Source organism: Protopterus annectens, chromosome 12.part0 (assembly GCF_019279795.1).
Source record: "Protopterus annectens isolate FY-2018-M chromosome 12.part0, PAN1.0, whole genome shotgun sequence".
NCBI classification, from domain to species: Eukaryota; Metazoa; Chordata; order Ceratodontiformes; family Protopteridae; genus Protopterus; species Protopterus annectens.
This window is the reverse complement of record NC_056746.1, coordinates 527,558,550-527,575,219: the sequence shown is the minus strand read 5'-3', so window position 1 is coordinate 527,575,219 and position 16,670 is coordinate 527,558,550. Positions and strand designations below refer to the sequence as shown.

At 40.9% G+C, this 16,670-nt stretch overlaps 1 protein-coding gene across 1 annotated transcript in view; it reads right to left on the bottom strand.

Moving 5' to 3' along the window:
- The window catches only part of CYTH3 (cytohesin 3), a 934,108-nt gene that overhangs the window by 445,634 nt on the left and 471,804 nt on the right, over positions 1–16,670 (bottom strand). The window contains exon 3 of the mRNA XM_044089667.1: positions 13,314–13,378. Within this exon, the coding sequence (XP_043945602.1) occupies positions 13,314–13,378 (65 nt within the window). The remainder of the gene's footprint in view (positions 1–13,313; positions 13,379–16,670) is intronic.

Here is a 16,670-nt window from a genome sequence, read left to right as displayed (position 1 = left end):
TCACAGGCTAGGTTGAGATACCTGGAAAGAGTTACTCTTGCCCCATTTAATTTGTGGATGTGCAGCACTTCCATTAGGGCAGGGTCAGAGGCTGCTCTGTAGGCCAGGCACAGGTCACCTCTCAGCAGACTGTATGATACAGAGTACAGTGACAGAATTTCAATCTTTTCATGTAGGTCATGTTTTGGAAGCCCTGGATTCTCTTGGTTAGAAAACTTCTGTGGTGTCTCCAGTTGCTGCAGGTGTCTGGTGAGGTACATACAGCGGCAGCATTGTACTCAATTAGTAGTCTGATAAGGGTCTAGTACACCAGAGTTATAACCTCCTTAGTCTTGGATGAGATGCTCTTATTTATGAGATGTGAAAAGTAGAAGGCTTTCCACTATGGACACAGAGTGATAGAGGTTTACACTGCTATCAACCTGTGTTCTCAAGTCTTGCATCACTGGGTTTGAGCTTAGAGGTGTGCTATTTATTTCATAATTTGCAGGGGCTACTTCTTTGCCAAAGGGGATAATTAGGCATTTTTTTTGCATTTAATTTTAGTCTGTGACTTTGGTACCAATCATTTGTCTGTGTCAGCCCCTTCTGTAATATATTAACACTGTTGAGGGACTCTATGATTGTGCCCAGTTTACAGTCATTTGCAAACTTGGTAAGCCACAGGCCATAGACTTTCACCTGGACTTCAGAGAAATATATTCCAAACAGTAGAGGGCCCAGCACAGATCCTTGTGGTACCCCACTGGTAACTGGTCTACAGGTGGAGGCAGAATCCCCAACTTATATAGTGTGCGTTCTGTCAGTGAACCAGGTGGATATCCATCTAGTGACGTATGGGTTAATCCTCAGCTGGGTGAGTTTCTCAATAACCCTGAGTGGGGGATTTTGTCAAAAGCCTTGGCTAAATCAAGATAGGCAGCATGTACTGCTTTGCTCTCAACCAGGACTTTGGTGACATTCTCAAAGAAGTCCACCAGGCTTACTATCCTTGACCAAACCAAACTGGGTCAGAGTCAAGAATTTGAAGGCTGCTTATGTCCTTGTTGATAAGGGTCATGATGATTCTTTCCATGACCTTGCAGATAAGGTGGGTTAGGCTTATGGGTCAACAGTTCCCAGTTGTTGTTCTCCACTCTGCCAGAAAGTACAGTTTTGTACCTACCATAAATGTAGATGTTCGAGTGCTCATACAGCTGCAGTCATAACAGATGGGTTATCCTGCCGTCAGGCGGGTCCTCGGTCGGCCGAATTCCAAAGTCAAGGTCCGGCGTCGGTTGTCGTCGCTTCCTCCCTGAGGTCAGTGCGGCAGGGGTATAAAAGAGGCAGCAGACGCCATTTTCTTCCGTTTTTTCTTGCCCCAGATGTCAGGTGCCCCCAGAAGGAAGGCAAACCTAGTGTTATGCAAAAATGCAATGTTGATAAATAAAAAACAGTAGTTGCATGCAAATACACCATAAAAGAGTACCCCAAAAGGTTATATGAAAAGGGTTTGTCATAAGGCCTGTCCTAAGAGGGGTAGGAGGGAGGGAAACCTGGACTGCAGCTGTATGAGCACTCAAACATCTACATTTATGGTAGGTACAAAACTGTACTATGTTCATCGTGCATACAGCTGCAGTCATAACAGATGGGTAGAATCCCAAAGCTAAGTAAGGGTGGTAGGCACTAAGTGGAACTAGGAGGGGCTAGGATGCCCTGCAGGACTGCTGTGGCAAAGCCCACTCTAGATTTAGAGTATAGTGGGAAGTGATAGTGCTTGGAGAAAGTGTGCACTGAACTCCAGGTGGCTGCTTCCAAAATATCCTTGGTAGGGACCCCCCTGAGGAAGGCTGCAGAGGTAGCTGTGGCTCTGGTGGAGTGGGATCTGATGCATGCAGGCACAGTTCTTCCATGAAATGAGTAACAAAAGCGTATGCAGTGGGCTATCCATTTTGAAATTGTCTGTTTGGAAATAGCCTTTCCTTGAGCACCTGCAGCATAGGACAAAAAGAGTTGCTCAGATTTCCTGAATGGCTTTGTCCTGTCCAAATAATAACGAAGTTGTCTGTGAATGTCCAAGGAATGTAGTAGTCTTTCCCCTTTGTTTTGTGGATTAGGATAAAAGGTAGGTAAGTGAATAGTCTGATTCAAAGCTACACTGGATACTACTTTTGGCATAAAGGTAGGGTTGTGGTTCGTAAGGAAAATCTGTCCTGATGAAAAATGATGAATGGTTGCACAGCCATGAGGGCCTGTAGCTCCGAAACCCTGCGAACTGAAGTGATAGCCAGAAGAAAGGCTGTTTTCCATGACAAGTACTGTAACTCTGATGAAGAAGCTGGCTCGAAAGGAGGAAGGGTCAGCTTTTCCAATCTGTTGAGGTCCCAAGCAGGGACTGGTAGTTTCCTTGGGGGTTTTATATTCTTTGCCCCTCTGAGGAACTGCCTTAAGAGAGGATGGGAGAATAAAGGAGGATCTGTGTTGTATTGTGCAGAAATGGCTGAAGCATGGATCTTGATGGAGGAGAAGGAAAGTCCATTGTTTAACATCTCAGCTAGGTACTGTAAAATGTGAGGTATATTTATTACCCAAGGATTCTGTCCCTTCTTTTGATTCCAGGCACAAAATCGTTTCCATTTGGTGGAGTAGGCCTTTCAAGTAGAAGGTCTTCTGGCCTCCAAGATGACATCCTGTACCTCCTTGGAGAGGAGAAACTGTTGGAAAAATCAAGGAATTCTCCATGCAGCTAGATTTAGAGTTTTGAGATGACTGTGAAGAGTTCTGTAGTTGTGCTGGGACAACAGAAGAGGGACTAGAGGTAGGATCCATGGTGGGGAATGTGTCAGGCTCTTCAGGAGCGGATACCAGTGTTGCCTTGGCCAGTCTGGAGCAATGAGAATCATTTTCAGCCACTCTGCTCTGGCTTTTAATAGAACTTTGGGCAGCAGAGGAAGAGGCGGGAAGGCATAGACTGTCAATGTTGCCCAATTGAAGGAAAGTGCGTCCACTTTCCAGGCCTGTGGATGATAGGTCATTGAACAAATTTTTTTCAACTGGCAATTTCTGTGGGTAGCAAAGAGATCTATGTCTGGCTGTCCCCATGCCTGAGTTATCTTTGTGAAAATTTGAGGATGCAACTTCCATTCGTGTGGATCTGTCATATTTCTGCTTAGGTTGTCTGCCAGTGTGTTTTCCTTCCCTGGCAGGAATTGTGCCTGTAGTTGAATTTTCAATTCCAGTGCTGTGTTCCATAGGGTCATGGCTTGCCTGCACAGGGGGTATGAATGAGTTCCCCCCTGTTTGTTTATGTACCACTTCACTGTGGTGTTGTCTGTCCTTATCAATAGCTGGCCTGGATGCAGTAGGTCTTTGAAGGTCATAATAGCCTTTTGCATGGCTAGCATTTCCTTTTGGTTGATGTGAAGGAGCTTCACTTTTCGTGCCCATTTTCCCTGAATGCACTGATCTGTCATGTGTGCTCCCCAGGCGTAGTCTGAGGCGTCTGTTGTGATGATTTGAGTTGCTTGAGGTACACAGAAAGGAAGACCTGTGTTTCTTTGGCAAGCTTGAGCCCACCACATAAATTCCTTTTGAAAGCATGGAATGAGTGGTATAATTGCTTCCAAGCTGTGGCTGTGTTGAGACCATAAGTTTTTTAGGTACCATTGAAGCTTCCTCATATGCAGCCTTGCACATGGGATTAGTAGGATGCAAGATGCCATGAATCCCAGAGCCTGCAGGACTTTCCTTGCAGTTAGCCTGGTGTAAGTTGCCATTTTTCTGAAGTATTGAGACAGTTGCCCTTGCTTGTCTGGCATGAGGTAGGCAATCTGGGTGGTTGTATCCAAGCTGGCACCCAGGAAAATAATTTGTTGAGAGGGTATTAGTTTTGATTTCTTTTTGTTGACTGTGTATCCCAGGAAGTTCAACAGTTTTATTACAAATGCCAGGTGCTGCAGTAGTATGTCCTTGCTGCCCGCTTGGATCAGGCAGTTGTCCAGATATGGGTAGATTTGTATCCCTTGTAGTCTGCAGAAGGTGAATACTGATGCCAGGCATTTCGTAAACACTCTGGGCGCAGTAGATAAGCCAAAGGGCAATGCAGAGAATTGGTAATGGGTTGAACCTGCAAGAAATCTGAGGTATCTTCTGCAATCTTGTCTGACAGGGACATGCAGGTATGCCTCCTTGAGGTCCAATGTTACCAGCCAAGACTCCTTGCCCAGCATGGGAAGAAGCTGCTGTAATGTGAGCATCTTGAATTTTGGCACCTGTAGATATGTGTTTAGGATGGATAGGTCTAAGATAGGTCTCCAATCTTTGTCTTTCCTTGGTACCAGGAATAGTCTGGAATAAAACCCTTGACCTTGTTCTTTTGCAGGTACCTCTTGAATTGCTTTCATGTCCATGAGAGCTGAAATTTGTTTTTTGTGCCTCTGCCCTTTGATTTTGTGGCAGGTTTGGCATGCCTCTCATTTTTGGAAGGGTGTGAAAGTGGAACCTGTAGCCTCTGTCTATAATGTCCAGAATCCATTTGTCTTTTGTAACAATATGCCAATTTTTTGAGAATAATGTCAGTTTTCCACCCAAAGGTGCTGCCATTAAAGCTTTGCTTGGCAGGTGTAGGGGGAAGTCATTGTGTCTGTTTTCTAAAAGACTGTGATCTATCTTCTCCACCTCTTGGGGTTGGTGCTTGCCACTGTCTGGCTCTGAAAGATCCTTGAGGTTGCCCTCTACCCCTTGGATGCCTGTATCTGCCCCTTTAAGGTCTGTCCGTGGCTGGAAAGGACCAATTTTTTGAAGGCCAGTTTCTGCTGAAACGTGGAGGCTGTACCTGCAGGAAATCTTTCACTGTTTGCATTGATTTCACTTTTTCCTCCATTTTCTTTAGCACCTCCTCTGCTTTAACACCAAACAATACATCTTTTTGAAGAGGTGCATCTAATAATTTAGCTTTGACATGATCTGGTAAGGTTTGCTCTTTGAGCCAAGCATGCCTACGTATAACAGACCCTGTAACAGCAGCTCTACATGAGGCCTCTAAAGCATCAAAATCACACTGTAAGGTATGCTTACCCACTTGCTCTGCACCATGCAACAAATCCTGCAACTCTTTTAAATCTGGTTGTTCTGGTTGTGTCATCTTGCTTTTCAGCTGAGATATCAAAAACTGTTGATACTTTAACATATGGAACTGACAGTTTAATGCCCTCATGGTTAAAGTGGCCGAGGTGTACACTTTTTTCCCCCACCTTTCTAAAGATCTGGAATCTCTCTCTGAAGGTAACGTGTTTTTAGCAGTAGAGGCCTTAATTCCCTTGGGACCCTGTGAAATTGTTTCTGGGTCAGCAGTATGGCTTTTATATAGGAACTGGTGAGAATCAGGAACCCGGTAATACCTGTCTGGTTTAGCAGGAGCTGGAGGCAAAGAATCAGGATTAAGGCTGGCTTCTGTGTACACATCATCCAATATATCTAAAACAGGAGGGATAGCCAGAGGCCTATGCTGGGGGAGCAGAAGAAATTCCCTGAGCCTTTTCTTGGAATCTGAGTAATCTTGGCCTTCCCAGTGAAAGTGTTCCCTAAATGTATGCAGAGTTTCCCCAAAAGAGAAGTCCTCGGGGGGGAGACCGAGGGAATAGACTCCTCTGCATCAGAGTCTTCGAATGGAGAATAGGCACAATCCTGGTCCTCAGATAGTTCTGAGGCAATAGATGCTTGATCTGAGGAAGGGTAGTCTTCCTCTAATCTGGGCCTTTTGTCAAACGGGGGTTGAGAACCCCTGATAAGAGTAATCAAATCCTCAGCCATTTTAAGCATCTGTTTTTTAGGCATGGAGCCTTGAGAGGGTGTCTGAGGAACCTGTTTTTTGGTTTTCATGGCTGTTTTACATTTATTGAAGGCTTTAATAGAGAAGGAGGAAGGCCTGAAGACCCCTTGAGAAATGGCAGGCCTGTCTAAATTCTGAGTTTCCCTGCCAGGAGTGGCGTCAGTATCTGTAGTAGGAATGGGGGCCGAGGAGCCTGCGACCTCGGGTGCTGACGACACTGGTAATGCATTGTCATCAGTACTCAGGGGATGCGTAGGCGCCTCGCTGAGTACCAGAGAACCAGTAGTCGGCCTTAGCGTGGTATCAGTAGGTGGTGCGGACCTCGTATGCCGGTCCTTATCTTTGCGTTTTTTGTTCAAAACTGGAGTCTGAGTATCCGACGACATAATATAATTAAATTTTTTGCCAAAAAAGTGAAGGGCGAACTCCGCCCAACGCTTAATAGTGCGTTTGTTGAATCTAGTACAAAAACGGCAGGCCGAGACGTCGTGGTCTGGGCCTAAGCAAGGTATACAGTAAGAGTGGAAATCCTTATGCGGTATTTGCTTCCCACATGAAATGCAATTATTAACTTTGTCTGACATCGGTCTGAGGCAAGAAAAGTTTCCCCAATGGGGTACTTAGCGTTCAAGAAGACTTCGGCTGAAATACTTTCGTAAATCTCAGGAGCTGGCCGACCGGCACTTGTGAACTGCTTCTGCTTTGGGCACCGCGCGGCAAGAAAGACTGAAGAAAATGACGTCGGCTGCCTCTTTTATACCCCTGCCGCACAGACGTCAGGGATGAAGCGACGACAACCGACGCCGGACATAGACTTTGGAATTCGGCCGACCGAGGACCCGCCTGACGGCATCATAACCCATCTGTTATGACTGCAGCTGTATGCACAATGAACATCAAAGCCAGTGCTCAGGCTATGGTTAAAAAGAGTGTCAAGTGGTTCCACTAGGTCTTGTTTCAGAATGATTAGTAAGCAGCCTGGGATGTTATCTGGTCCTGTGTTTTTGGCCTTGGAGAGCACTTGTATAACCTGTTCTTTGGAGATACTCGGTAGAGGACTGGTATCAGGAATGCTCTGGGGTATGGCTGGTGGGGGCAAGGAGGTGGAGTTATTGCTAAATCTGTCAGCTAGCAGGTTGGCAATTTCCTCTGGGTCAGTGTGAGGCTATTCGCCTACTATAAGTTCAGCACACAAATGGGCATTCCCTTTTAGGGTTCAGATGTAGCTAAAGAATAAACTTGTAAAAAGAACACTTAAAATATGAACAATATCAGAAAAAACAACTTGGAAAAGCTACAAGAGCAACAAACTGCAAACCGCCATTTATTTTAATACAAAACCATTAAGAAAGCCTATAAAGGTTGCACAAGCGCTTTCGTCTTTTTTTAAAATACAAAGACTTTTTCAAATACAACAATGTAACATTTAGACTAGTTTTAAATGAAAAAAATCTTCTTAAAGAAAGATTCATTATAAAACTTCATCTTAGTTAAAATCTTAATATCACAAACTAATCATAAAGTACATCAAATCTATCACATAAATTAATGACCGTTAAATAACATTTACAAGCACTTTTCACTTTTTAAAAAGCTTTAGTTTTAGCAAGTAACTAAAAGAAGACTACCTCATTAAGACCTGGTACATGTGCTGCATCAAATCGCAGATGCCAATAAAGCTCCTTCTGCTCTAAAATCAGTCCTCATGGGCATCCCCCCTAGGATTAACTGGTAATTGTTCTAAGACTACAAACTTAAGTTGATGGTCTGGAAAGTTTTTGATATGTTTAGATAATGCATTTGTTTTATTTTTTTATGGATTTCATACATATGTTCCTGAAGTCTCTCCTTAAACATCCACTCCGTTTTGCCCACATAGAAACTAGGGCATGCTTAACAGAGAGCCAAACACACCACCCCCTACTGGAGCAACTATATCTACTTTTTACAGCAAAACTTTCCTTCTTCACTTTAAATTTGTCACACACAAGTATATTACCACAAATAATGGATGCCCTACATCTATACATACCCGGTTTTGTACCATGACCCATAAGGGGTTTTATAGATTCAAGATACAGTTTAATAGTAACCCTTCTCCTATACATAATAGTGGTTTCTCAAATAACTTTTCCATCCACTCCTGGTTATCTTTTACGATGGTCCAATTCTTAATTAGGATCCATTTGATATTTTCCCAATCGGGAAAGTAAGTAGTGACAAACCTACACTTAAAACTGCCTTCCTTGTTTTTTCCAATGTCATTAATGGTAAAACATCTGCCCTAACAAAATGGGAACAAAGTAGTTATTAGCCCTCTTTTGGACTACTTCTTCTAGTATGGCATCAGTAAATATCCCAGGACAGTCCCTCCTTAAAAAGATACTTTTCAAGTTATCACATTCTTCCAAAACATCTACATGATTTGCAACCATCCTGGTCGCTCGTACAAATTGCTCTTTAACAATGGCCTTTTTCTGAATGGTAGGGTCAATCCTTGTATAATATAAAAAGGAGTTGGAATAGGTTGGTTTCCTACAGATTTTAGAAATTAATCTTCGTTTGTTGTAGTCCTTCGTAAGCAAAACATATGACTAGGAGATGTTATCTTGACCTATCTTATGTGTAAATCTTAAAGTAGTTGTACCATTCATATATTCTAGAAACCCAAGTATTTTTTGCACATCATCTTTCCATACAACAAATGCATCACCTAGGTACCTTATATAGAAGCACCAGGATTTGGGAAATTCACCATTAAATATGTATTTCTTTTCCCATCTGATCATGACTATATTTGCGTAAAGGGATCCACAAGCTGATCCCATGGCTACCCCTTTTTCTTGCAAGGGATATTGGTTTTCAAAGAATATACAGTGGTCATATAAAACCAACCTCAATATTTCTGAAAATACTTTAATTCTATCCAGAGATAAATCACTACGGCTTTCAAGAAACTCCATAAAACACTGTAACCCTATGTCACATGGAATTATAGTGTACAAATCACTGACATCTATATTTATGAAAGTGTAGTGCTCATCAAAAAACAATTTGTTACATTTCTTTCAAAAATCCCATGAATCCTTGTATACATGTGGGAGTTTTTGCACTAACCCTTTTAGGTGATGGTTCAAAAATGTCACTAACAGGAAAGTGCCAGAATTCCTCACATCCACTATGGGATGCACTGGTGGATTACTACTGTTTTTGTGTATTTTGGATACCCCAAAGAAAGTGGGTACCATAACACTTTTAAAATTCAAATAACTGTATTCATAGAAGGGAAAGAATTGTTGTGTGCCTGTAGGTACTTTATATGCACAGAAGTGATCAACTAGTTTTCAACTCCTGTCTACTGCACAGAACGTCACTGTGTCCTCCATGTTAATCATGTAAAATAAAAAAAGAATGTGCCACGTCCTAGCAGATTAAATATGATATTTGCCACATTGTAAAATCCATCAAGCCCAAGCCTGTATTTTGTTAGCCTGCTTATACCATTCTGAGAGTGAACCGTGTCTGAATTGCTACATTCTCCATTAAAAAACCTACTGCAGCACATCAAATCAGAAGGAAGAAAGTTCCCTTTTTAATAAAAACTACTGGGAGAGCATAAAGTTACACTAACTGTATGGGGTTAATTGTTTTCTGCTCTTGTCACATCACTTTAAAGATTATGAAGAATATAAAACATTCGTCTAATCTTGCTTTTTTATTATCCTATAAAATAAGAGCATATTTTTATGCTTTTTTTGTGCACAGGTGGCACCAAGTACAGAATCTTAGAAGTTAGTCTTCAAATCTCAAACACACATGCCAATAAAACACACTTTTTAAAGCATGCACTCACACACACACACACACACACACACACATATGTATATATGTATATGTATGTATTTATTTTATATATTTATTTGTTGACATCTGTTAACCGGGTTTGTCCAACTGGGCATGTAGCCCATTTTCAGTGGAGACCCGAGGAGAAAAGCTCCAGTAATACATTTTAAAACAAGTACAAATTTAAAAAAATATTGATATAATAGCAGTTATAGCAAAACAATTCACATATGTTGGAATACATGCATAAAGTTAAAGTTGCATTAAAATGAAGCTAAATAACAATTTTACACTGATATAGTTCAATAGGTCAACAATTAACATTTTTTGTTTGTATAAAATTGTGCAAATGCATAGTAGACACACTGGAGAGAGAGGTGTAATGAGGTACTAAGTATGGTCCTTTTGAGGGTATATAAAGGGAAGGTAGGGTCATGGCAAGGGCAGGTTCTGGAATTGAGAAAAATAAGCTTTTAGTTCATTTTTAAAGTGTGAGGTGTGGGAGATTGAACGTAAGTCAAGGGGAAGTTTGTTCCAAGCATGGGCAAGGGAGTGTTTGTAGAGTAGTTTGCCTACTGACCTTTTTGGGTGGTAGATATCAAGTAATTGTTGGTTAGAAGTACGGAGGGACCGGGATGGGATGTAGATGGAGACTAAGGAAGATAGAGATGGACAGAAGGAGGGTTTATAAAGAATAGTGTGTAGCATATGAAATTGATAAGATAGCAGAAACTGGGGAAGTTCAAGCCATTGAAGAGAGTTTAAAGAAATGCAGTGGTGTGAGTTGTATGGGGAGTTAGTAATGAATCTGGCTATTTTATGGTAAGTCTGTTGCAGTTTGTTTAGAGTGGAGGCCTGGATATTGGTAAGAACTGGGGCGGCGTATAAGAGGGAGGGGAGGAGGAGTGCCTGGCTCAGGGTAAGTCTAGATTCAGGGGTTAGGAATTTTTTGTTCTGATATAGCAGACCTAGTTTCTGTTTTTTTTTTTTATACATTGGAGTATGTGTAGGTTGAACTTGAGTTTGTCATCGATAATGACCACTAGGAGTTTTGTGTGGGTGTCAGGTTGGATATTTGTATTGTTAGAAGATGTAATAAAAAAGGAGGTTTTGTGATGAGAAAGAGAACGGGGAAGGAAAAGTAGGAGTTTGGTCTTTTGGGGATTTAGGATCAATAGGTTGTGAGAGAGCCATTGTTCAGTGGATAGTAGGGCCTGCTGGGTCAGGAAGTGTAGTTCAGGAATGTTATTTGAGATGGATATAAGTGTGGAGTCGTTGGCATACTGAATAAGGGAGGATTCTTTGCATGAGGTGTAAAGATCATTGGTGAAGATGTTAAACAAAAGGGGTCCCAAGATGGAGCCTTGGGGAACACCAGTGGAGATGGGAAGGAAAGGTGACGAGGATGAGAGCCATTTGACAGATTGTTCCCTGCCAGATAGGTAACTATTAAACCAGGCAAGTGCGGAGGGGGATAGGTGGAGATTTGCGAGTTTGGATAGTAGCAGAGGATGAGAGACAGTATCGAAGGCTTTGGAGAGATCTAGGACGAGACAGGAAATGAGTTTATTGTTGTCTAGGGCCTCTGCAATGATATGAGTGAAGGACAGGAGGGCAGTGGTGGTGCTGTGGCGAGGACGAAATCCATGTTGGGTAGGGGTAAGTAAGTGGTGTGTGAGGAGGTAATTGAGAAGCTGTGAGTGAATACATTTTTCTAATATCTTGGAGAGGCGGGACAGAATGGCAATGGGTCGGTAGTTTGATGGGTCAGTGGAGTTTCCACCTTTATGAAGAGAGATAGTGAAGAAAGATTTCCAAAGGGTGGGGACAGTTGATTCCAGAATAGATCAATTAATTAGTATAGATACAGGATAGGCAATTGAGTCAGCAGCAAGTATGAGGAATGTAGGAGATAGATTATCAGTGGAAGGAGAGCAAGGTTTTAGCTCGAGTAGTAGAGATTTGATGTAAGTAATGGGAACTGGCTCAAAAGAAAACAAAGTTGTGTTAGTGGGACTTGGAGAGGTGGGTGTCGAAGTAGAGTTTGGCTTAGAGGTTACCAGAATTTTGGATGGAAGAGATAAAGTGTTTATTCAGGAGGGTAGCTGTTTCCTGAGAGGAAGAGTTAGGGTATGGGGAGGGATTAGAGGGCTTTCCAAAATAGAGGATGTTGTTGAGAGTTGACCAAAATTTTTGAGGACTGGATTTGTTGTTAAGCTGAGCAGAGCTATAGTATAACTTTTTGTCATTAGTTGTATGTTTTTTTGCAAGGTTCCTCAGTTGCCTGTATTTTTGAAGAATACACATATATATATATATATATATATATATATATATATATATATATATATATATATATATGTGTGTGTGTGTGTGCATGTATGTATGTATGTATATATATATATATATATATATATAATAAATATATATATAATAAATATATATATACACACACACACACACACACACACACACACGTGAGAATGCATCAAAATAAGCAAAACTCTTGAATGTTGATGTCTGTTTTGCTGACATATTTTGACAAAAAAGATGGTTGACAGGTGTGCAAGACTGACATTCTCTGGGGTTGAGGAATAGATCTCTCCTCATGGGCTTGTGCAACTCAGAGTTAGTGTGTGTGTGTGTGTGTTTCTGTGTATGTATATATTAGCAGGGGGTGTGGGGTGCAAGGGTATAAATTGTCAGCCATTCACTCCCACCATCCAGTACTCATCTCCAACACACAGGCATACACACATGTAACTGACATCAGTAATAAAACTGTACATTTTCCTTATAAATAAGGAAGGAAAAAGAAGGGAGAGGCAATGCAATATAATATTGATTTATAAAACCTAAGAGTGAGGTTGGAAGAAGACTCCATGGTTTGGCTGCAGGGGGGAGGGGGTTGACTGTATAACTTTACAAAGAATGACAAAAGTGGATCTGAAAATTATTCAGTAAACATAAAATATACTGAGTTCTTAAAGCAAGTATTTAATGTCTATGTCCGGATTTTCCCTTTTTCAACTGCTTATTGGAAGGTTTTAGACCTGCCTCTTTGTAAGCATGCTATGATGTGAATTGTTTACAGAGCAGTAGCAGTTTTGAGAATTATATTTCTCTTGAAATTTTATTAGCAAGTAGCAGGCCTGGGGCTAAAAACTCCACAATACCGATGTGATATAAGGGGAAGGTCAACAAGAATGTCAGCCTGCGTGCCTTCACGTTTATTTACACAATATATAGCAGAAAATGGGTTAAGTCAGGAAAAGGCAGTGTTCAGCTACAAAAATCCCTTTCCTTTAAGTTATGAACTTTATTGATTTTACAACTGATGGCAATTTAATTTCTTGGAACTTATCAAAAAACTACCTCAACAGAAAACCTGCCAATAAAGAACAAATCTTTACATGAAGAATTCCTCAAAATGAAGGTTTCCTGCTACACATAAATCTAATTGAGGTCAGTTATGGCACTATTAAACTGCCTCTGAAATGCTCCTTTTTTAACCAAACATTAGTAGCGGTGAATAACAATAAATCAGAAAGGTTCCCAATGGTCTCAAACTCTGGAATCTATAAATTTAAAGCTTTTACTATACTACTGACAAAGCAAAATACCAATAAAAACAAAGGTATAAAATAAAAATACTAACCTCTCTTCTACACACGTTAGATTTTCTATTTCAGTCATGACTTCAGCAATTTCAAATTTCAGTCTCTGAAACAGAATAAATACAATGTACTGAATAGACCAGCATTAAAAAATAACACATGCATACTGCATGAAAGGAAAGTATTGTGTTAAGTTTGTTCATTTGTTTGCTCTTAAATAGTTAAATGAATTTATCCAGAGGATGTTTTTCAGTTATGGCCCAGGCTACATTCCCAAGTGCAAAACAAATGAACACAAATAAGTAAAGAAAACCCCCCTTAAAACTAGCACAATCCATAACAGCTGTTAAATGCATATTCACAGGCAATTACTACAAAAAATAATGAAGGCTAATGTGTCAATACATAAATCACAAGTTCACAAGCCTTTACAAACTTTTTTTTTTTTGAGATTGCAAAAATTATGTAGACTTTTGTGATTAAGAAGTCTGAGAATGAAACACAGCCCGAAGTATAATGTTTTTATTTATTTCTGGCAGCAAAATAGGCAGTTATATCTCTTAAATCAGATGGTGGGATTATCTGCAATTTTAAGAAATAAGGTTGATGAATTTACAGCACAAAACTCTTCTCTCGAAGCATAACAATGCAAAAAGTCTGGAAAAGTTAACAAAATACTGATTAAAAAAAAAAAAGACAGACAAGACAACCTGATAGTTATACTTTGTTTCCAAGAACTAAGGATAGAGAAATATCCAAGCAAAGGTTACACAGATAAATCATTCAATAAAAACTGCAGGAAAAATTTGCCCAAGCTAGAGTTTTCACTGTGTACTTCTTAAACCTCCTGTAGTGAAGACCCATGGGATATATGCAAATGATGCCTTAAGGACATACCAGTTTTTACCTAAATGGCTTCTGAATGCCCATGAGCTTTTTCTTTTTAACTCTTTATGGGCACATATTCAGGCCACTGTCTTAAGTGCTGCATCAAAAAAGGCTAAGCAAGAGGCAGAAGAAAATTTGCTCAAGGTAATCAGAATCATAGTCACATGTTCATACTACTCTTTGAAAAACCTCCCATGTAGTAACCATATGAGTTTAACCTCCAGTGCTGGAACAGGCAAACAGACAAAGAACACTGAAGTGATTGAAGCCAATTAATATTCATAGATTCACAAACCTGCAATGGAGAAGAATCCTGAATATCCACAAAATGGAAACAAAAGTTCCAGAAACAGAAAGATGTTGCGACAGAAGTCGTCTTCATGAAAAGTCAGCTTCCCAAAACCCATGGTTAAGCTTGAATCCTTAGGGCAACTAATGATATCCATCACCAGGCACAAGCAGAAGAGCAAAGGGATAGTGTCACACACAGACTAAAATGATGCACAAAGAGCAAGTGACTCATTCCATTCAAAAAAGGCACTAGTTAGGCTAGCTATTAGGACAAAGGAAAAACTAAAAGGCCCAAATAGTGCTCTCTACAGCCAACTATCTTTAAACTATCTGACTGTGACTTTCATGCAGCTTAGTGCTATGGCTAGACTCTTCATTTATTCTTACTTCTGATTCTGTGGATCATTCCATAATGATTTATAATACAGTCACACGGATTCAGCAAGCAGCTGTGCAGGAATAAGTTATTCCTGCACGGCAGGGACCGTTCCTGTTCCGCAGGGCAGCGCAGCATGCAAATGTATGAAGGCACGCTGCCGTGCTGTAAAACAGACATAGTTCCATGTACGAGCACAGGGGGTGTGTCTGAGAGCAGAGCTCTCACAATACACATGCCCCCTGCACTCCAGAATTGCTGTGAGAACGCTCGTAACACCCCCAACCCCTCAGGGTAAGAAATATGGACAAAGCCATAATGGACAATCGTCCCACAAAGCAGAAAGTTGATGAAATAACAGGTTTAGCATTAGCATGGATATTCTGAAGGGTACAAATAAAAAAAAAAACAAAAAAAAACAACATACATTTTTTTTATATATGCAATAAAGTTAAAGTGTAGCTGCGCGGGTGCTCCTGTTGCTTAGCTACGCTTAGCCCAGCTGAAATGGCACGATAAGTTAAAAAGCAATAGACATTCAGCGTAAGCATAAGTGCAATAGTGTAGCTGTTAGAGCATACACCTTACATGTAGTCATTCATGGTTTGATCCTCACCAAAGCCATTTCCATTTTGTATGTGTAAACATTAAAATTTTTATTTTTTGCAAATTTATGTAAGAAGTAACTGATTTTTCTCAACCACAGTAGTGTATTAGGCCCAAATGTCAGGCGCCAGTGAAATAAAGTAGTAAAACACCCATACAAACACAAGTGCCCCATACAGTATAGTCACACAAGAATAACTTAATTACAGCACATTGGGGGATGTCAGGGAAGGTAAATAAATCTATATTATGTAATGCATGATGAATCAATCCCATACAGGGGGTAGACCAATATAATAAAACATAAAAAGAAGTTATGTACTCACCATAACATTCCGTCTGAGTAGGTACTTCAATTGTCTGCAACCTGTGGGTATCGGATCCGACTTCCGATCCGAGCCAGCAGCTTTCCAAGCTCCAAGATCCAAGCTCCTAGCTCCTCCCCCTACCCATAACCCCCTGCTACCAACCATATTACCTCAGATCGTTTTTTTTTGCCTCACCAACCTGGTAACACGAAAAAACAACTGCAAAAGTGATCAGAAAATCCTGAAAGGTTCAGGGGATGGCAGGGGGGGGTCGGCTGCAGACAAATGAAGTAACTACTCAGATGGAACGTTATGGTGAGTACATAACTTCTTTATCTGAAGTAGTTACTTCATTTGCTCTGCAACCTGTGGGACAGAGTCCCCAGCTACCTTATAAGAACCTGGGTGGTCCTTACGGAAGGACATTCCGAAGCACCGCGGAGCCAAAAGAAGCCCTACTTCTCGAAATCACATCTAGTTTATAATGAGAAATGAACGTATGAGAAGAGGACCAAGTAGCTGCTGAACATATGTCGTCCACTGGAACCCTAGACCAAAAGGCTGTTGAGGTGGCTACAGATCTTGTAGAATGAGCACGGATACTAACCGGGGCTGGTTTGCCAGACGATATGTACCCCTGAATAATACACTGATGGATCCAATTTGCTACAGTCACTTTGGAAATGGCTTTGCCCATGGCTGATTTTGCATAAGAGACCAACAACTGGTCCGACTTGCGAAACTCTCTAGTCCTATGCAAGTAAAAACGCAGCTGTCTTTGTACATCCAATTTGTGTAATGTGTATTCTCCTTTGTTCTGAAATGTTGGAAAAAACACTGGTAGATTTATCGATTGATTTATATTTGCTTCTGAAGCAACCTTAGGCAAGAAAGACGGGTTAGTCCTGAGGGATACTCTATCTTTGTGA